Genomic DNA, 21,381 nt, shown 5'->3' with positions numbered 1-21,381 from the left:
TCAATGATTGTCTGCTGGACATCTAGTCAACAGTCTTCCTCAAAAATGTGTAACATGCCCAAAACATAGCATATATTAAAGTTCTTTTTTTTTCTTTATATTACATTCAAATTGTCTGAAAAAGTGATTTGGGTTCAAAATGGGTTTTCATTAGATTTAAACTGTAATCCTCAGGATTAGCTAAATCTTGAAGCGGTCCACTCTTTGTGTAATGAATGTTGAGTGTTACCTTCTCAGCTAATTTAGATTAATCTAAATAGCTGTGCATACTGAAGCAGATGCATACTCTCATATGTAGTCGTCATCTGAAACCATTTGGAGGAAAAGCTGTAAATGAGAAAAATCTAATTGTGACAAAAACTTCCAAAAAAAAACAAATCAACACATTTAAAAAGCATTCCAGTGTTCACAAAAGATCTGGACTCTAGAGCCAGCTCACTAATGGGATTATCATGAATTTCATGTGGCGGTGTAGCAGCCACACTGATGACTAGCCCAAGGGTGTGGAAAAACAATTATTGTGTAAAAGCAGTATGGGAAAAAGAGGGATAAATTTACTGTGGGTGTTCATTTCCATGGACCTGTGTGAGGAGACGTCACTCAGGTTCCATCATTGGTGACAGCCTGGAAGCTTCCCCACATGAAAATATCAGGCAGCGTCAGTGCTGGAGGCTATGGTAAACCTGATGAGCTGCTAAGTGGATGATATTATTGTTGTGTATGATACACTAGGTCAAATAAAATACTGTAACCTCTGTTGAGGGCTCAATTTTTTTTCTTTCGAAAAAATTTTATTGTTACTGTAAACATTTAAAACACATTGCATTGTTGCAATTATTCAGAAACTTTTAAAAACTTACAAAATCATCAGTTCAGACTAAAAGAAGCTAAGAACAAGAGTATAAAATACAAAATCTCTGTGTGTTAAAAGTTGAGCAGGACCGGGGTGACTCCTTCCAAAGTCCGGAGCCGTCCCGTCCTTCCAGACAGCACTTGGTGCTCAGAGGGGAAAACCTGCCCTGAAGCTCCTTCCCTCCTGCCTCACCCGGAGAGCCAGGCCGCCGCTGCTTGGACCTCTGCTCGTGGAGCGTCGGCTCCTTCGTCCACGGAGGCGCAGGCGATTCTTCTTTGTGGCTGTGTCCTTGGCGTGCCACCTGCAGCCCTTGACGTCTCTTTTGTTGCTGCTGCCATCCGGATCACAGCCACGGGGGGCATCTGCCTGCGCCTGCTCACCAGCAAGTTTCTGGAGGTCCAAATGGCGTCTTTGATGGTGGCTGGGGTGAACCACCTCTCATCGAAGTCTTTTTTAGTCATTTTCAGCTGGCTCACCCCATACAGCACTAGCTGTACATGAAGGACCTCCCTTGCTGGCAAGTGTGGGAATTGCAAGGAGCCGGCCTTCGCCCACAGGTCCACAGCAGCGCTGCACTCCCACAGCGGGGGCCTCACCGACTCCGGCGCGCCACAACTGGGTCGGGGGCAGATGGACGTTGCAGACATGCCGCGGGAATGCATAATGGCTCTGACCGGCAGGATCCCATGAGCCACCATCCATGACAGGTCCTGGAGTCTGTTTGGAAGGACGTGACGGCTCACGTTGCGCCAAACGGTGGAGGCGTCTCCGTACAGGAGGCCGCGCACTGGAGTCACTGGTTCCCGGTCCTGCACAACAGAAATGATAAAACGATGGTTAGTTAAAATCTTGTTCTCCTCTCCTTCCAGTCTAAAATATTCTAAAAATTTCCGAATAAAAGCGTATGCAGGAGGAAGGTTAAAAGCTACTGGGGTTCTAAAATCTCTTATCATTTTTAATTTTCTGTTTCTTTTTCTGTCTAAAAAGTCATACCTGTCGTGTTTGTCATTAAAGCCATAAATATTTAAGAGGTTAAAATCCTGTCCGTTAAAAGTCAGATTTGCTAAAAGTGCTCGTCCCTCTCTCACCACGGTGCTCCCCTTCACCAAGATGTGCGGGTTGTTTATTAAAATGGCCACGCCGTCATTTGGCCACGCCGTCATTTTTATTTTCATTGGAGCCGCTCCATATAGACGGCCGTGGCCACAAGTCCTGCCACTGGGTGTAGTTCTTTAAAAACGGGAGTGAACATTCTTGTAGTAAAAACACATCTGACTGTACGGAGCTTAAAAAGGATAAAACACTCTGGGCTCTAACTCGCGACTTCACACTTCTAACATTGATGGTTGAGAAGGTGAGAGTCATGAGTATGATGGCTAAAATCAAGTACGACATTTTAAAGGATTAAAACAAGATAAGACTAATTTAAACACATGCTAAAAAACGGGCGGTCGTTAAAACAAGGCGGGTTCAGAGACTGTCCTGTGAACAGAGCTCTTCCTTCCCACATGGTGGTGCAGGTCGGGTTGGAGCTCCATTCCCCCTTCGGACTCTCGGTGCTGGCCGTCTTTCTAAAGCCGTTACCTTGTTTGGGTCCTCCGGGGTTGATTGGTGAGCAAAGTCTAGGAACGAGACCTCATTGGATGAGCCAGCGAGGAAGGCTCTAGATTCCTCTCCGAAAGAACCAAAGAGTTCCTCCAGCCTTCCTCTCTTCCCTACCTTGGGGGTAAGGTCGGGAGGTGACTCAGATGCCGGCCTCTTAGCCAGCTGGGCGTCGGGGAGGGGGGCATCATCGCTGCTGTCCGTCTGTTCTTCCTCAGAGTCCGAGCTAGCTCCGCCTTCGGTTAGCATCTCCCCCCCCTCACTGGATGTTTCGGTCTGGGGGGGGCTTCCTTCCCCTCCCTGCTTCCCGCCCTCTCCTCCTCTCCTCCAATCAGAGGACCTGGCGGGAGATTTGAATTTTCCGACCCAGCTGCTTCCACTTGCTCATTAGCCGTTTCCGTTAGCGTCTCTTTTCCTTTTTTCAATTTATTTGCAAACGATTTTGGACAGTCTCTGAACAAATGATCCTGTCCACCACACAAATTACATTTCCGCCCGTTCGTACATTCATCAAAAGTGTGTCCCACTTCTCGACATTTACCGCAGAAAACCTTTTCACAAGTTTCGGCCAGATGACCATGCTCGCCGCACTTCCGGCACAGTTTGGGTTGACCTTGATAGTGAATGTAGCCCCTGTTCTCCCCCAGGACTATCATTGAGGGGAGATGCTTCAGGCCCTGGAAGCCTTGGGGGTCTTCCCATTGCTTAATGGGGACCCGCCAAGCACAGTTCCAGATGCCGTCCACATCCCGCACCTTCATAGCCTGGCCTCTCACAGTGCAGTATCTACCCAGCCACATACAGATATCTTCAGCACTGACAGTCTCATTGAACATCCTGACAATCACCGTTTTCAGGGAGTTGTCAGTCAGTTTCTCGACGTCAAATGCTGAAAACTGGGTCTTAGCATTTTCAAACCGTGTCCAAAAATCTTTAAGAAGTGCGGCAGAGCAAAAACTTACATCATATCCCTTATTGAAAGGCAGGGTAAGGATACAATTCAGGTCATCTGGCCGAAACTTCAGCACCTGTTGAATTAGCTTCCTGGAAAAGTCCAATCTTGTTATTCTATTTTCTTCGTCTTTTTCCTTAAATAAAAATCGAACACTGTGGTGCCTCCGCATGCCGGCATGGCTAGCCGCCATGGTGGAGGCACCACCAGTTAAAGGTTTAAAACCTTTACTAAAACCAATAAATAGTTAAAAAACACCAATAAATACAAATAAAAGGTAAAAGATATTTTCCACTACTTAGTGGTCAATATCTCAACCGGGGACAAAATTTACTGAACCTCTAAATCAGTGGCAACAGCCAAGTCACAAAGACTACCGCTATCACCACCCAAAGGAGGGGACCGCTGTCTGAGCCAAAAGGCTGAGAAGCGATGGGCTCAATGAAGACACACACGGGGTCGGATAGCCAGAACATTCAAAACTTTAATGGCGGAACACACAGGTCTTTTCATTCGGACATATAGCCTTTTCGCTCACGGTTCGCTCTCTTCTCTGCCGCTAAGCCTCATGGGAAAAACACATAACAACATAACAGCACCCTTTAACCGCTGCAATACTGTTCAAGCAGATAACTGGAAGTAGCACATGGCAACGTTTATTCGAACCGAGAACATGTCTTCTTCTTCACAGGTTTTCACTCACCTCTCTTGTGCACAGCAAGAGCGCCACCAATGGCGAATTGTTATATTTCGTTTACCTTCAGATTATACCACCAAACAGCCTCCAACACATAGGAGCATAATCAGACCAAAAGTGTCTAACAATCTTAATCCTGGAGGTTCCATCATTTCTTTGTCTGGAACACCACAATTATGATTTCAGTTATGTCAAGAAAAAAAGCATTTCAATTTAGTGGCAAATATACCTTCACAATATTCCCCACATATAATATGACTTTTTCACATTTCCTTTGCTATATGGCAGATATTACTAAGCAGGCCTCTTGAAGCAGAGTAAGTGCTCTCTGTAATTCACTGATGGTGTTCCACAAAATAACCCCTTTTATCTTTATGTGTGGTGCTGTGGTGATGGGTTTCACATGTTGATTCTGACATGTAAAGGTGACATGAAGCACAATTCTTTAGAGATTCAATTATCTGATAGTATTGTATGAAGTATGGCCTTTCCAATTTTTACAAAATCTGTCTTAGCAGTCCTGACCCTGATCAAGTCCTCTCTGAGCGTCATTTGGAGCATAAACCAATCCGATTCTTTTGTCTTCTACAAGCCCACTGTCAGTTTTCTCATACTTATCCTGTTAGTCACAAATCACACTGTCAGTTTTTTATTGCTTCCCTTCTCTGATTCCACATTTTCTACTCCCCTCAGGTCAGTCTTTGAAATAAGACAAAAGTGTGCCTGCCTGATCCCAACTGGAAAGACTGTGGGTATTCATGGAATGTAGACACACATCAAAACCTCAGAGCGACCAAATGAGCAAACAAATATGGGCTTTGGTCTCTGTTTGTTTTGTCTTCTACTTGTTTCATAAAGGTTTGTTAAGTGCTCTGGTTTATCTTGCTCAAGAAATTGAGTTTGAAATCCTTTGTCCAAACTTCAAAAAACAATTTCTCCATTTTGTCATGTACATAATAGCCTCTTTTTAATTCATTCAGTCTTTTTAATCGTCCCTGATCTCTAACTTAATTAGAACACATTTTGTTTTCTTCTCAGTTTTATTTTAGACAAAATAAATCTTTGCTTTCTGTTGTATTTGTTGTGTTGAATTTTCATTATCATTTGTTATGATCATTATGCAGCTTGATCAGAACAAGAACTATTGCAGTCTTGTTGACTAATTAAATTTTTTAAGCTTGAAAATATATATTTACATCTCCTGTATTGTCTTTACAAAGACAATAAAACCACATGTGGAGCAGACGAGAGCAAAAAAGGCATCTTTCAGCTTTAGTAATAATGGCTTCATGCCATTTCCATAAGAAAGACTGCATAAGTCCAACAGCCTAAAACTGACTCAGCTTAATGGAAAGCAGCAATCAGTGATGCTTAAGAATCATTTCCTTCCTAAAGTCTGCCCAAATATTTGCTGATGAAAGAGTCATAGTTTATACTGTAGCATAAATCATGGACACCTTCTGCCTCCAAGCCACCAACATAGTAAAGTTTTCAATGTTTAAACCAACTTTAATCTTTAATTTTTTCATTATGAGCTGCATTTGAGAATAATTGCACACATATTTGATGTTGTCTCTTTGGCTCCAAGAACAGGATGATCTTTAATGATGCATGGTGTAAAGTTGATGGCTTGTTGTGAATGAAAGCACTAAATAGCCATTCTTCATCTACAGACCAACGGTCAACATGTGTTCACATGCTTTCAGGACGTTCCTATTCTTACACACCTTGTTATGATCATTATGGTTTCAGGTTATACACAGCACAGACCACTTATTGACACCTCTACCACTTCAGTATGCATCATGCCGCTGGTTGTAAGCTTGGCTAACCAAAAGCACATGGGTAGCGGATTGCTTGGAGACAGAGCCTTCAGTCAGCCAAAGGTAATGGTTGACCACCTGAACACAACTGTACCTGCTTATGCATACCCCTTTAATGGCAGATATGCTATGCTGGGATTTGATGTGTGAGAGATATTTGGTAGAAAATCTGTAGATTTCACATTGTTTAATACTACAAGAATTTGGCCACTATTCTCAAATCCATGGAACCAAATAAAACTGAGCCACCAAAGCCAAAAAAACAATTCATGAATATGTTGTAGTTTAGTAATTTAGATGATTAACTCTTTAAAGTGATTCTTATAGTTGTGTGGAACATTACTTGAATTTCTTTGATTTGTGGCCTTAATTTCAGTTGTGCTTGTCTATCATTCTTTATTGTGTCTGTCAGACAAGATCAGAGCTGACCTTTTGGCCTGTATGCACACCCCAAGTGTGGCACTACAGAATAAGTTAAACACACCATTCCTAATGTGACACACAATGTTGGCACTACCATGCAGTGGGGAGGCTTTTCTTTAGCAAGTACTGGGAAACTGATCAGAGTTACTGGGGAGACTGAAAGCTAGTAATTCTAGAAAAAAACCTGTTAGATACCACAGAAGACTTGAGACACTTTACATTTTTATTGGTAAATAATTTAAATCAATACATCATTTCCTTTCACTTCATAAGCATATGTTAAGTATGCACTGTTGTTGGTGTTGGGCTATCATATAAAATTCAAAATAGAGCAATTGTACATCTACACTGGTTCCACACCAGCTGACGTAAAGGGGTTGTGTTTTGTTTCTTGCTCAGGTTTTTAGGTGACATAATTGTGTAAATAAGAATCAGATAGGTTGTTTTATATATGTATCTTGTTTAATATCACAAAGCAGCACATTGATATTGATCAAACACATGATGTATTGGGTGTGGAAAAATAATTTTAGGCTCCTTGAATAACTTTCCTTGTTGAAATGGGATGTTAAAGTGTCTCCTCTTCAACGTCACATAACGGTATTTAATAAACCCATCACTGGTTGCTGTCAGAAATGCTTACTGGCATATTGAAGGGATTTATGCATGAAATATGAGTGGTTATGAGCTTCACATTATTTCACACTGGATGTTTTGGGTGACAGCAAGCTGCAGCAGACTGAGAGGTGCTAATCTACATGGCTTTACTATTGAAGAAGAATCAAACATACTGGCCTTTTCTTTCAGGAAGTGACCCAGATGCAGATGCTGAAATTGGATTTTTTAAAATCTCTGTTTTGAGCAAATAGAACCAGAAATTGACAATATGAACCCCTACTGTCTCTAAACACAAAGGCCTGTGCTTCCAAAGGCTCGAATGCAGTTTGCTACAAGGTTTATCGCCTCATTTTTCTACTTTAATGCAGTACAGAGAATACTACAACAGGACATTAGGCCATTTAATGTTACTTTTGCATCGCTTTCAGAATAATATTGTGAAACCACTTCCTCCTCGCCTACTACAGTGAGGAGATTTTTCATGTATTCTTTCCTTGCAAAGAATGGAGAGGTCTGCCATTTTTATCTTTGTTGAGACAGAAAATGCAAAAAAAAAAAAAAAAACACATTTAATGTTTTCTAAATAATCTATTAGCATTTCGCATGAAAAAGCATGTGATAGAAATAAAAAAACCTAAGTGGCTTTCTACTTGTACACTGTAAAACATGAGATGGATTTTGTTGTGTCTACGATTCTTTAAGTCAAGTAAATTTAACGGGTTTCAGATTTTGAAGCTAACTGCGTGAGTTTGTGAGAGACAAACTTATCGTGCAATTGAATAAACTAGAGTTTTTATGTTAGCACTTAAAAAAGATAAAAGAAAAAGTTCCAAGAGTGGGAACTATTTCCCAGTGTGCTTAGCAGCCTGTTTTTGTATTCATATAATGTAACATATCCAAATCTATTTGGGTACCTGGATGAAGTTGAGTCATCTTAAATTATAACAATACTAAGTTTTGTAATGTTTCCTATGATCTGTTGTTGAGCAGTAATGACTGTATGACACAAACTGAGCTTATCATTGATGTATTGCTAATATAACCACATTCAGATTGCCATATTTTTATAAATCTACAAGGCTTGATTTAACAGTTGTTTGTGTCATTGCTACAGGCCAGCAGGTTTCCTCATAAAATGACCAGTTAAATTAAAGGTTTATGAAATATATTATATTAGAGCCAGTGTATGTTGCACATGACAGGCAAGATGAGTGGCTCAACAAATAACTCATTACTATATGAAAAGAGAGAAAGGGAAATTTTAAGATAGTAACTGTTTCTCAGTGATGTGCTGCTCGATTTCAAAGCTAAGTTCATCAGTGCTCCCTCTTTTGACCAATAACTATCCCAACGACGAGGAAAACCATGATCCTAATAAATCTTACATAATCCCTTTTTTGTTTCCCTAAAGGGCAAAATGGACTGAATGTGGAGTCAAAAGTCCATGTGGGGGTTTTTAATGACGGAGAGCAGAAAAGTTTGCAGCTAGCCAGTGGCATCTCATTAATACATACGCACAGGCTGGAGCTGCTGCAGAAGGATGACTACCTGCTCCAATATCCCGGCTCAGCCAGAGCCAGCATACTGAGCCTGAAATGAATGGTGATGAGGAGGGAATCTAAGAAGGTGACGGATGTTATAATCATCACAGCCTTTTCACCAGGACTGCTGCCTCATTCCGCGAAGTCACAGGTTGACTGGAAGCTGCTAAAGATTGGCTACATTTTCTTAAACTCGCCGGAGGATGAAAAGGGCTAATTTCCTCACAGAGGAGAAACATGCATGAGAAATGTTGAAGAGTCCTACAGCTTAAATCAATTTCAGGCACAGCCTATCCTCCATGACTTTCCATTTCTTCTAAAGTCATGGACTTTTTTGTTCAATTTCTTGGTTCTACCATAAAAACTAGCCAACCTAATCATCAGTCTTTTTTAATTAGTCAGAGCCTGTTTACTTTGATGCAGTTTTGAATTAGCACTTATTTACAAACATTTTACTTAGATTGAATAGATTTTATCCATCCATCCATCCATCCATTTTCTTATCTAGAGTTGGATTGCGGGGTAGCAGTCTAAACAAGGAGGCCCTGACTTCCCTCTCCCCAGCTACTTGTTCCAGCCACTCCGAGGGAATCCCAAGGCGTTCGCAGGCCAACAGAGAAACATAGTCCCTCCAACATGTCCCGGGTCTCCTCCCGGTGGGACGTGCCCAGAACACCTCACCAGAGAGACGTCCTGCCCAGATGCCCGAGTCACCTCAGCAGGCTCTTCTCGACGTGAAGGAGCAGCGGCTCTACTCTGAGTCCCTCATACCGAGCTTCTCACCCTGTCTCTAACGGAGAGCCCAGACACCCTACAGAGAAAACTCATTTCGGCCGCTTGTATCTGTGACCTCATTCTTTCGGTCATGACCCCATGGTCCCATGACCATCGATGATTGTAAGAACATAGATCGACCAGTAAATCAAGAGCTTTTGCTTTTTGACTCAGCTCCCTCTTTACCAGAACAGACTGGTACAGCACTCGCTTTCACTGCAGACACTGCACCAATCTGCATATCATTTTCCTACTCCATTTTTCTCTCATTTGTGAACAAGATCCAAATATACTTAAAATCCTCCACTTAGCAAGCACCTGGTGACCAGGCCTTAACCCATGGAGCTTGGCCAGGCACAGGGGTCGGGTATATATATATATGTACATCATCACGCACTCTGGTTTTCACAAGCTTCACTGCAAAGAAGTTCTTTCTTAATGCTTTTTGCCTGTTGTGTGTTGGGGAGAGGAAAATGAACTTGCTCTCCATTGGAAGCATGCAAGTAGAAATCAGTTGGACACAGAACACCAAACCAAAACCTACAACAGCTTTAGCAATCCATTGTGCAGAAAGCTGATTAAAGAGCAAGTGCACAATGGAAACATAGATTTTGTGTCCTTTCTCAGGGGTACTGAGTGCCAGACATGCAGCATTGGTGAGGACTGTGTCTGGGCAGAGGACAGCAGCTGGACAGGCTGGCTGGCCGGCTGCACCAGTCACACATTGCTCAAACTGGACGCCTTCAGCACTGCCACACAGGCAGCCCGAGAAACTGAAATGAAACATCCTTATTTTGAATCCTTATTGTTCCAGCATTGAGGCACCTTCGTCTCTCATGCACTGGAAACCCTAACTGACTTCCTCACCCTGTATCCCAAAACTGAGCTTCAATTACAGGAGACACTTTGGTAATCCAAATCCAACCTGACAAGAAAAGAAGTAAACTATTTTTAAAAAATCTCGTGGTGTGGATTAGCATCCAAACCCATTCATTCTGATACCACTGGAATTATTACTTTTACAATTCATCCATTTAGTAATTGGAGATTTGAACATCTCACAGTGCTCTGTTCAATCCATCATCTGACAATGTTAAGAGAGAATGGCACAACTGCTATCCATCTAAACTAGCAGGTCAGCAAAGGAGAGCGTTAATTAGAGAAGCAAGAAATAAGGCAAGATTTCTTCCAGGAAACCTTTGAAGAGGTGCATAGATCAACAACTCAATTGTTAGTTGTGCACACTTCAAATCTGAGACTTCTGACAGTTTTTTTTTTTTCAAAATGGCGCCAGCTTAGCTGGCTGCCTGCAGACGCAGCTCCCGTCGTGTGTGTGTGTTAATCTGTGTATATTTGCTGTAACCGATTAAGGATCCGTGCTTAAAGAACCCATAGATCATCAGTTAAGCTTCCACAATGGCTGGATGTGGTTCTGTCGGTTCTGTCGCTGTTCTCTGCGGAGTAGAGGCATTGATTGTTACGGAGAACCTCACCGAACGAAGTAGAGGCATTGTTTACACGCGTGAACAGCTGATTGCGCTGTGTAAGCCTCTGCTGCTGCCCGGAGACAGGCCTGTGGTCCCAGCAGAGCTACGGAGGAGACGACGGGGCTGCAGGTCTGGAGCTAAACGGAGGGGGAAGAGGAGACGGCACAAACCAGCGATACCGGCGATTATTGTGGGGAACGTGAGGTCTTTGGGGAATAAGACGGATGAAATCACGGCGCTGGTTAGGACCCAGAAGGAGTACTGGGAGTGCAGTATCTTCTGCTTCACGGAAACCTGGCTACACTCGCTTATTCCAGACTGCAGCGTGGAGGTTCCTGGATTTTCCTTGGTGCGCGGGGACAGGGACCTTTCCAAGAGTCGGAAGAAGAAGGGCGGCGGGATTGCACTTTATGTGAGTGAGAGGTGGTGTAATCCCGGTCATGTTAACGTGAAGGAACAGATTTGTAGCCCGGACATTGAACTTCTGGCTGTGGGAATGCGGCTGTATTATTTACCGAGGGAGTTTACGTCCGCCATTTTGATCGCTGTTTACATTCCCCCATCAGCTGATGCAGCGGTGGCCTGTGACGTCATCAGCTCTACTGCAGCCAAACTCCAGGCTAAAAACCCGGACGCCTTCATGGTCATCACAGGTGACTTTAACCATGCCTCATTGGACAAAGCGCTACACAACTTCCAGCAGTATGTTGACTGTCCCACCAGGGAAAACAAAATGCTGGATCTCCTGTATGCTAATGCCAAAGATGCATACAGCGCCACAGCCCTGTCCCCCCTTGGCAGGTCGGACCACATATTGGTAAGGATGACTCCCAAGTATGTCCCCTTAGTGAGTAGGCAGCCTGTGCGCATCAGGACGGTGAGGAGGTGGACACAGGAGGCAGCTGAGGCACTGCAGGACTGCTTTGGGTCGACAGACTGGGATGTGCTCTGTGGGCCTCATGGGGAGGACATCGACAACATGTCTGACTGCATCACTGAATACATCAGATTCTGTGAGGACACTGTCAAGCCAGCCAGCGCTGCTTCTCCAACAACAAACCCTGGATTACCAGCGACCTGAAGGCACTTTTAAACAAAAAGAAGATGGCTTTCAGGTCTGGAGATAAGGAGGAGCAGAGGAGAGTTCAGCGTGAACTCAGAGAGACACTGAGGACATGCACGGACAACTACAGGAGGAAGCTTGAGTCCAAACTCAAGCAGAACAGTGTGAAAGATGTGTGGAAAGGAATGAAGCACATCGCTGGAATGAAGGGGAAGGACACACTGATATCTGGGGGCCGGGATAGAGCAAACCAGTTCAACCAGTTTTTCAACAGGTTTAGCTCACCTCCTGCTACTCCCCTACCACCACCAGCCCCCCACACATCCACACTGCCCCAAGTTGTTCAAACCACCTACCGGCATTCTCCAGCACACCACTTCTCCTTCAGCGCCCCATGTCCCCTTCCTCCCCCATCTCCACTGCAGACAACAACACCTACCCCCAGCTAACGGTGACTACAGGCCAGGTTGAGAGACAGTTGGAGCGATTACACCAGGGGAAGGCTGCAGGACCTGATGGCATTACACCACGGATCTTGAAGACCTGCTCCATCCAGCTGGCCCCTGGACTGGCAAACATGTACAACCTGAGCTTGAGGCTGGAGAGAGTCCCGCTGCGGTGGAAGACATCACATGTGGTTCCTGTTCCCAAGAAGCCAAGGCCAGCCGACCCAGAGGACTACAGACCAGTTGCTCTCACATCTCATGTGATGAAGGTCATGGAGAGACTGGTCCTCGCCCAGCTGAGGCCTCAGGTGAGGACGTTTCTAGACCCCCTGCAATTTGCCTACCAGCCCCACTTAGGAGTTGACGATGCCGTCATCTTCCTGCTGCAACGAGCACTGTTGCACCTGGATGGTGGAGGAGACACTGTGAGAATCACATTCTTTGATTTCTCCAGTGCCTTCAACACCATCCAGCCTCTGCTGTTGGGTGAGAAGCTGCGGAGGATGGGTGTCAACGACTCAGTGATCTCCTGGGTGACTGACTATTGACAGGCAGGCCACAGTTTGTCCGTCTGGGCAGTGTCCTGTTTGATGTGGTGGTCAGTGACGTAGGAGCTCCACAGGGAACTCTGCTTTCTCCCTTTCTCTTCACCTTGTACACCACTGATTTCCAGTACAACTCTGAGTCATGTCACCTACAGAAGTTTTCTGATGACTCAGCGGTTGTCGGGTGTATAGGGGATGGAGGGGAGGGGGAGTACAGGACACTGGTGGACAGCTTTGTGGAGTAGTCTGACCAGAATCATCTGAGGCTCAACATTAGTAAGACCAGAGAGATGGTGATTGACTTCAGAAGGAAGAAGATACCTTCACGGCCACTGAAGATTAAAGGGGAAGTGGTGGAGGATTACAAATACCTGGGAGTTGTAATCGGCAACAGACTGGACTGGGCATCTAACACTGACGCTGTGTGCAGGAAGGGGATGAGCAGACTCTATTTTTTAAGGAAACTGAGATCCTTCAATGTGTACAGCAAGATGTTGGAGACCTTTTATCACAGTGTTGTTGCCGGTGCCATCTTCTTTGCTGCTGTGTGTTGGGGAAGCAGCATCAGAGCCAGCGATTCCAATAGACTAGACAAAATCATCAGGAAAGCTGGCTCTGTACTGGGACTAAGGCTGGAGTCCCTGGAAACTGTGGTGGAGAGGAGGACACTGAAGAAGGTTCTGTCTATTATGGACAATAAACAGCACCCTCTCCACCACATAGTGGACAGACAGCAGAGCACCTTCTCACATAGACTGCTCCAGCTCCGCTGTCGTAGGGACAGATACAGGAAATCCTTCCTGCCACATGCCATCTCACTGTACAATAAAAGCTAAATCATTGTTCTGCACTAATCAGTCCAATTTTGCACAACTGCACTGTGGCACACTTGTTGTACATATATTTACATATACATACTGTATCTGCATTTTTTGAATCTTTGCAAGGACTGCTCTAAGCTGCTTTTTATATTGTCAGCATGTTATATTTTATTTTTATTTTTACAATTGATACTCAGTGGTGGTTGTTGTGTGTCTTGTCTCTATGCTGTAACTGCGAAGTAGTTTCCCTGCTGGGATGAATAAAGTAATTCTATTCTATTATATTCTATTCTATAAAAAGAAAGCCACATTAAAATTATTGGCCACCTTCATGGCATGAAGAGAAAGATGCTTTGATTGGATGAGATGAAAATGGAACTTTGCTTTCTACATGTTCTAAGCCCTGCTTTTGAGACTCTGAAGACAAATGTGCAAACAAGATCCTTATGGACAACCTTGAGATTTATAATACGAGTATATTCAGTTAAATCTTCTTCAGAACCACTACAAGACAGACCACTACAGAAGATCCAACCTGCCCAAATCCAGCACCATGAAGTACTACTGAATTTATTTAAATATCTGTGCTCAACATTTGAGGTAGTATCCCTTTCAAGCCACCTGGCCTTGGTAACTCTATGAAGCACCATTCATGCAGTCCACTGGTATGTTAATCTTAATGGATCTTATGATCCAACTAGGAACTAGTTACAAAACATGTGCAGCAGGACAGACCACATGGTTTCCTTAAGCGGTGATGTTTGGATGACTTGTATTTTAACAATGCAGCTATGAAAACGGACTGAGCAATCAGCACAGGAAACGAGAGGAGCAGCTTTGTGACATTTCACTCACTGACTGTGAACTTTCTATAAATCCATTGTATTTACGGCAAATGAAGAGCTGTGATCCCAGGATCATTTGAAATTAAACTATGAAAGCTGAGCAGTGCATGAGAAAAAGCCTATTAATTATTGCTTTAATGAAGTTCCACTTGCATGAAATATCAAAGCTGACTTAAGAGGATTGTGTTCATATGTGGCAGCCTTCAGTGTGCACACAGCAACTGGTTGAATTGTGCTTTATGAAATGTTACATTATAAGGGAATTTGAGGTTCTATTAGCTCTGTCTCCCATTATGTCCTCCAGTTGTTGTTCTTACTGTAATTGAAAGAAAGAATACATTTTAATGGCATAATGTGACAAAACTGTAGAACCTACAATGTGGAACAGGATAGCTTAATAAATAGAAATCCATTTTCTCTTTGAATCTCCTAATTGGATCACAGAGAAATGTGAATTTTTGGTGTACTTCCTTGTTTCTTGATGAACCAATTTTTATAATTGCAACCCGAGGTACCCATGAATTCAAACACAAGGGAAGAGGAATAAGGGGGAAGACTTTGTTGTAGCATGATTACTGCCTTTCTGGTGCTTTGCATTTTAAAAACTTCATGGAGGTTGCAAACAGTATAGAGCAAGAATGTGATTATATCAACAAAACATTGTCAGGTGCAAATGGATATGAACTGCCCCACAACAGTATCAGTTAGATTTTCAACACTTGAGATTTTCTATGGGACGGCTTTTCCGTATTACCCATCTATAAAAAGAAGCAAATTGCCCGTTTGTGAAACCAAACTGCCATTTGACAGGGCCTCTGGGCTGCTTCCTATGGTCGCTATTAAAGCTTGTGGTGGTGCTGTCCTCCAGAGCCCTGACAGGCAGGCTTCAGACTGGCCCCAGCAGGACTGCTGGGTGCCTGGACCAGCCTGCTGCTGGCTCACGGACTTACCAACATAGTCTGGGAGGTGGATGGGAACAAGGTGCGGCTGTGTACAGAAACATTTCCAACTTCGTTACACACCTCAGCAGTCTGTAGGCGCCGTAGCAGACATGTAATTTGAGCCAGGAGGGAGGAAATACTGGCACAGGAGTTAAGTGCTGCCTGCTGATGAAGACACTGGATGAATGTTTAACAGATTCCTGTGGAAAGGAAAACACACCTTCCCCCAAATAAAAGGACTGTTTAGAGCATAGTCAAATCTTTGGAAGTGCGCAGTTAGTAGCCCTATAGAGCGGAGTGACCCACACACCAGTTTACATGGAAGAGAGATCACTGGGGCAGCATAAGGGATTTAATGAGATTTACCAAGCACTTGAGCCCAGAACACAAATTCCACTACATCTCAAGTCACTGCTGAAAGAAAAAAACAAGATTCATTTACCAGAGAGATGAAACTGATTTGTTCAGAGAACATCTGGGATATTTTTTTCTTTTCTTGATACACAACAGGAAAGAGCTGACGTCTTAAAGTGAAAACTTTGAACAATCAGATTTCTTTAATTGTAACAATATTCATCCTTCCGTCTGATGAGAATTTAAATGTTCAATACTTTAAACTATGCGTCAAACTCAAGGCCCAAGTGCCAAATCTGGCCCACCAGAGTTCAATTCAGTTTTTATTTTTATAAGGCCAAATTACATCAGTGTGAAAAGCTGGTAAATATTATTTAATGTTAAGACGAATAATAAATCAACAGCAGAGAAAAATATAATACTTTTTGGGTAAAATGACCCAAAATAAAAATGATTTTGACACCCTGCTGTAAATTATTTTCATATATAATTTTTTTATCTCACAAGAATTTCAAATATAAGTATCTGTTTTTTCTCTGCTTCTATGTTTACAAAACATGTGCAGCATGTTACAGTTTTATTTTAAACTCTAACATTTTTGGGATAATTTCAGAGTTTGTCCTGCATGGCTCAAATCAGCTCAGATGACCTGATAGAGAATTTCAAAAGTATAATAATAAAAACAGAAGAATCCTCTGCCACTGATTCCAGTTATAGATATGTAAGACTGTGTTTACCCAAACCAAGTTCCAGTTAGATTCTTGGTAAAATCACTACCAAGTAATGACAGTGTTATACAAGAGTACCTTTTTACTTTACCATATCAGTATCATACTTTGCATCACCTCACCTAGCAGTGATATGTAGGATGTTCTGGCTGGATAGTGGATCAATGTTATATGCTCTTACAGTACTAACTTTTATACAAGGGGCAGCCATTTTGGCAAGCTATGTGATTTTACTCAATAAAGGGGAATGTTCTACCTCCAGAAGATTTTCTAAGGGATGACCAGATGGGAGTTTCTGATATTCTAAGGGCAGCAAACCAAAACTAGATGACCTTCCTGAATGTAGGAGAGTCATTACACTGTCATTACAAGCAGCAGAGGCCAGGTTTATGGTAACAAAGCACTGGTTAAAATGAGCCGCAATACAACATGTGAACAATGAGAAGGAATCCACTATAGATCAAAGCATGATCATACAAACAGCAATGACAGAGCAATGTTACGGTTTGCAACTGAAGTAGATTTTTTTTAATGGTTTTACAGTGTTGGTATAGACAACAGGGTTGGTGAAATATTATGTTTCCAAACTCTTCCAGTCATCTTCAGACCAGTGGCTAAAGTAAAATATAGTCACTGGTCAGTAAAACTTACAAACACAAATGTACAATGTTTTTACCTGTATTGTGATGATTAGATATCTTTTGATTTTGTTACATTTATGAAATTGATCTGTCTATGAAACTGATCTATGAATACATCTATCTGTCTGTTTATCCATCTGTCTGTCTGTCTGTCTGTCTGCCAATGTCCTAATGAAAAATCTATTGATATAACTAAATATTAAAGATCCAAGATTTAAAGGTGCTAAGGGTATAAGAGTTTGGGTCTAAATCAAACTTGAACAATGCATGTGTTTCATTTCTCCATACAGAAATGATATGTTTGAACTGGTTTAATTCTAGTTCATTTAGTTCTTTTTCACTATGAATTCATATCTGGACTCATTTGCTTTGATCTTCTGATGTGTGGGGAATGAAGTTGATGTTAACATCTGGTGTGAATTTTATGTCATAAGAGATATTAGAATTTTTTTTACTGAGAAGAAAGAAGGAAATGAATGAGAAAACAAAGAAGCTACTCACATTCACTCACACTCCACCCTGAAACTGTATGCCAAGTGGAGAGAGAGGCCGCGGACAAGTGAGCAACAAAGCCAGTATTCAGGAGGAGAGATTTCACCCAGGGATGGAGTGCTTTGGCTGTTGTGTACAGTGTTATTTTTCTGCCACACAGTGTTTTGCTTGTGGGACAAAAAGATTGAATTTGGTCTCATCTGAGAAGCTTGGTGCAAACAGGTGCTTTTCCTTCTCATCATTCCTTTAAGGCAAGATTTATGGAGTGTATGATTAAAAGCTGTTCTGTCCAACCTGAGCTGTGGCTCTCTGCAGCTCCTCCATACCATGCCACCATGGGCCTCCTGGCTGCCTCTCTGACTAATGCTCCCCTTGCCTGGCCTGTCAGTTTGGGTACCATGTCATGTCTTGGTAGGTTTCCAGTTGTACCATAGCTGGGGGCGATTGAAGCATTTGTAACATTTTTCACACACACTTTTTATACAACAGCATAGACCACCTGGGGGACACTCCTCCCACTTCAGAATACGTCACACCCTTATCCACCCAGGTGGCCCCTCCTTCCTGCACGCTCTCTTTGGCTTTTATGAAACAGTCACTAAGAGAGAGACTCAGCTTTCTGCAGACAGCCTCCTCCGTGGACAAAAATGTTATCTCTATCCAGGATTTTTTAGTAATTTGACAACTTTAGTATAATAATTTAGTGAAAAATTATACAAATATAAATAATTCATAATAATGTGAAGGATAAAACATATTTTGAGGAATACTACCTCAAATTACTCATGTTAGAGTTTGTATGCAGTTACAAAAGCTTGATAGTGGAAGCAGACTAGCTGAAGACAATTTTTCTGGCTGAATGTATTTCTGCACAAAATATACAGCAACAAACTTCTGACCAATCACACAACACTTAGTGTGGGGGACAAATACAAATAGACTGCATGCTCTTCTGAGGACATATTGTAAACTATTAATATTGTCTTTTCTCTTTGCATTTACACACTCATTACAGGTGGTTTGTCACATGACATCTTAATAACTTGGAATAACATGTGATTATATCATGTTCATAAGGGGTATGAATACTTTTTCAAGGCTCTGTATGCATAGCACTCCTAAAAAGGTCATGTCTGACACTGGAAGGCAGAACAAGCTAGTCAAACGGAACGCTTGTAAAAATGAAACTTTTCTCGGCATGCATGAAACAAGGAAAAATCTGAGCTCCTATCCCGCTCTCATGCTGTTTACTGCTTTGGCTCTGCTCAAATGCAAGCAATTAATAATAAAAAAAAAAGCAGTAACATTAATCCAGATTCATTTCAACAATCATTAGTTAAACACATCCATGCAGGATTTCAGTGTTTATTGAAGTCAGAAAGGATTAGCAGTAATTTGCATAATAAATAGGCCAAACAGACCAAATAAAACCAATAAAAGCAAAAGTACATAAACCTTGATGAGAGTCCTTGTCAAGCCCTGACCGTATTTACAAACACAGTTTATTAATCAATATTTGTGGACAATAATTACAGCTGCTTCTCCTGTTGGGGAGTAATGGAGATTAATTAGTGACCTGAAAAAAAGCTGTATGTATAAAGCATTAATGAGCCCAGCTTTATGCTTTCAAGTTTAAGTGATATGCCAAGTCATCTGAGAAATGGGAAATTAACTTTCAAATTTTTAATTGTTTTTCACAATTATGATTATTATTTTTTCTTAGCTTTAAAGACACCCCTGTCCATCCTTCTGCTGAATGTCTGAGAAGCAGCAGAGCAGCAGTGAATCAGTTCCTGTTGTGTGAACGCTTCGTCTCAGTGGGACTTTCCGCTACTTAAGGTGACCTTCTGCAGATAAAAACACCATTTAATGTCCCTCCATCAAATGCTATATTTGGCAAAAACATTAAAGACACAGGAGCCAGGGGGGAATTGAAAGTCTTTTCTCTAATAGGAAATTGCTCAATGGTCTAGATCATCTGTATCTTTGAAGCTTTAAAAGCCTTTCTTAAATCTTTCAAACTATATGTGGAAGAATTAGGATAACATCCAGTAGGCCATCTCAAGGTACTTCCCAGACGGGTCCAGTTCTTTTGCAGTCATAAACAATTTGATTTTGCTCAAATTTAATTAATGTTAATTACATTAATTCATCAAACATAATGTTGAAAATATGAAAAAACACACAGTGGGATTTATTGACTGGTTTGCTCAGTGACCAGACTAAAGAAAAATATTGATTTTTGTTTGACTTTGTTTTTCTTTATAAACTATGTTAGAAATAAAAAAATATTCAATTATTGAAATTTTTTTTTTACTGCTATTTAATAAATAAATTAGTTGAAGATCGATTTCAATTAGTAATGTAACTGAAGATGACAATCAAACTTAGAGCAATGCAGGAGTTGGTACTATAAAAAAATCTAGAAGAGTGTTAAATATTACCCAAAATAATTCTTCACATTTGGCTTCTGTGTATTAGTTTGTAAATGTTGCCTGGAAAAATGATTAAATTCTGACAACATGAGGTTCATCCTCTTCATCATGTGGGGTGTTCAGTAGATAACAGTAAGGATGATATATTTATATGTGTTGTATTATAAAAAATTATATTAGTTATTAGTATATTAGTTAAACTTTAGCTTTAATAACATAAAGCTACATAATTTTTAAAGTTTAATCAGTAATACTTTTCTAACAAATTTATGTCAGATCATGATTTCTTGGTTAATGTCAAGTTGTCATAACGAAAACATTTTGAATAATATCAACTTTGTATTAAGTGTCATGATTTACCGAAAGACACTTTATGACAACAGTCATAAATATTCATAAAGACATATTCATGTTCATGACAGGTGTTATGTCATGTTTATGACGGTGTCACGACAGTCTTATTCACAACCCGTCAAATAAAATGTTACCAAAATATTTGCATTGAACTGATCTTAGAAATTGAGCTAATTAAGGGTAATTCAGCTAATAAATTCACATCACATATCTGCTGAAATATTTAAACAAATAGCACCAAATAAAAATGTCTGTTGGTGAAATGCTAATGTTTAATCTGCACTCTTTTTCTCAGTATTATTTAGAACTTTACTTCTCTTACTCGGTGACTGTTTACTATTTTTCAAGTTCAGCATAGCCTTGAAAAATAGTACACATCCAAGAGCATGGGACATGACAGAAGAAAAATACAAGACATAAAACCCCCAAAACAAAAGACAAGAAAATAAATAAATGTCAGTTAAAAAGTTAAATTGTGTAGCATTTTTGTTGTTTGAGTGTGAAACTGTATCGATATTCAATTTTAAGTCCCTTACAAAGCAATTTCCTATACATTGCTTTATTTTTTTTTTTAGCAAACTGAAACTTTGGAAGAAACAAGATGATATCGATAAGAAAAATGGCAGAAGAGTCTTTCATCTTGACATCTGCGATACCAAACAAGACATTTTCATAACAGAGTAAGGAATCTGGTTCGATATTAGAATATTCTTTTCCTTCGGTGACGTGGTCATTAACCAACGTCCCAGTTGAACTCGAGGTTCCCTTCTTTTCCTCCCCTGGAAAACTTTAAATATCTTATCCATCTCCAGACCTTACTCCTATGTCTAACCCTAAAAACACACACACAACACACACGCACCCCTCCCCCCCCCGCAACCCCCCCCCCCCTTCCTCACACACACACACACACCACACACACACACACACACACACACACACACAC

At 41.5% G+C, this 21,381-nt stretch overlaps 1 protein-coding gene across 1 annotated transcript; it reads right to left on the bottom strand.

Moving 5' to 3' along the window:
• Positions 1 to 787: 787 nt before the first annotated feature.
• On the bottom strand, positions 788 to 2,834 carry LOC114158140 (uncharacterized). Its single transcript, XM_028039420.1, has 2 exons — positions 2,438 to 2,834; positions 788 to 1,662 (listed from the first exon to the last, which is right to left on the bottom strand). Exons 1-2 carry the CDS (start codon positions 2,702 to 2,704, stop codon positions 1,042 to 1,044), a joined length of 888 nt encoding a protein of 295 aa, XP_027895221.1. The 5' UTR covers positions 2,705 to 2,834; the 3' UTR covers positions 788 to 1,041.
• Between the last annotated feature and the right edge of the window lie 18,547 nt (positions 2,835 to 21,381).

The sequence above is a fragment of the Xiphophorus couchianus genome, chromosome 15 (genome assembly GCF_001444195.1).
Source record: "Xiphophorus couchianus chromosome 15, X_couchianus-1.0, whole genome shotgun sequence".
Classification (NCBI taxonomy): domain Eukaryota; kingdom Metazoa; phylum Chordata; class Actinopteri; order Cyprinodontiformes; family Poeciliidae; genus Xiphophorus; species Xiphophorus couchianus.
Note: the sequence above shows the minus strand (reverse complement) of the source record. Positions and strands in the feature narration are given on the sequence as shown.

Coding starts and splice junctions, on each gene's coding strand:
- LOC114158140 (XM_028039420.1), bottom strand. CDS start 2,704: ATGCTAACCGAAGGCGGAGCTAGCTCGGACTCTGAGGAAGAACAGACG. Junction 1,663..2,437: donor CCCCGGAGGACCCAAACAAG/GTAACGGCTTTA, acceptor TCTGTTGTGCAG/GACCGGGAACCAGTGACTCC.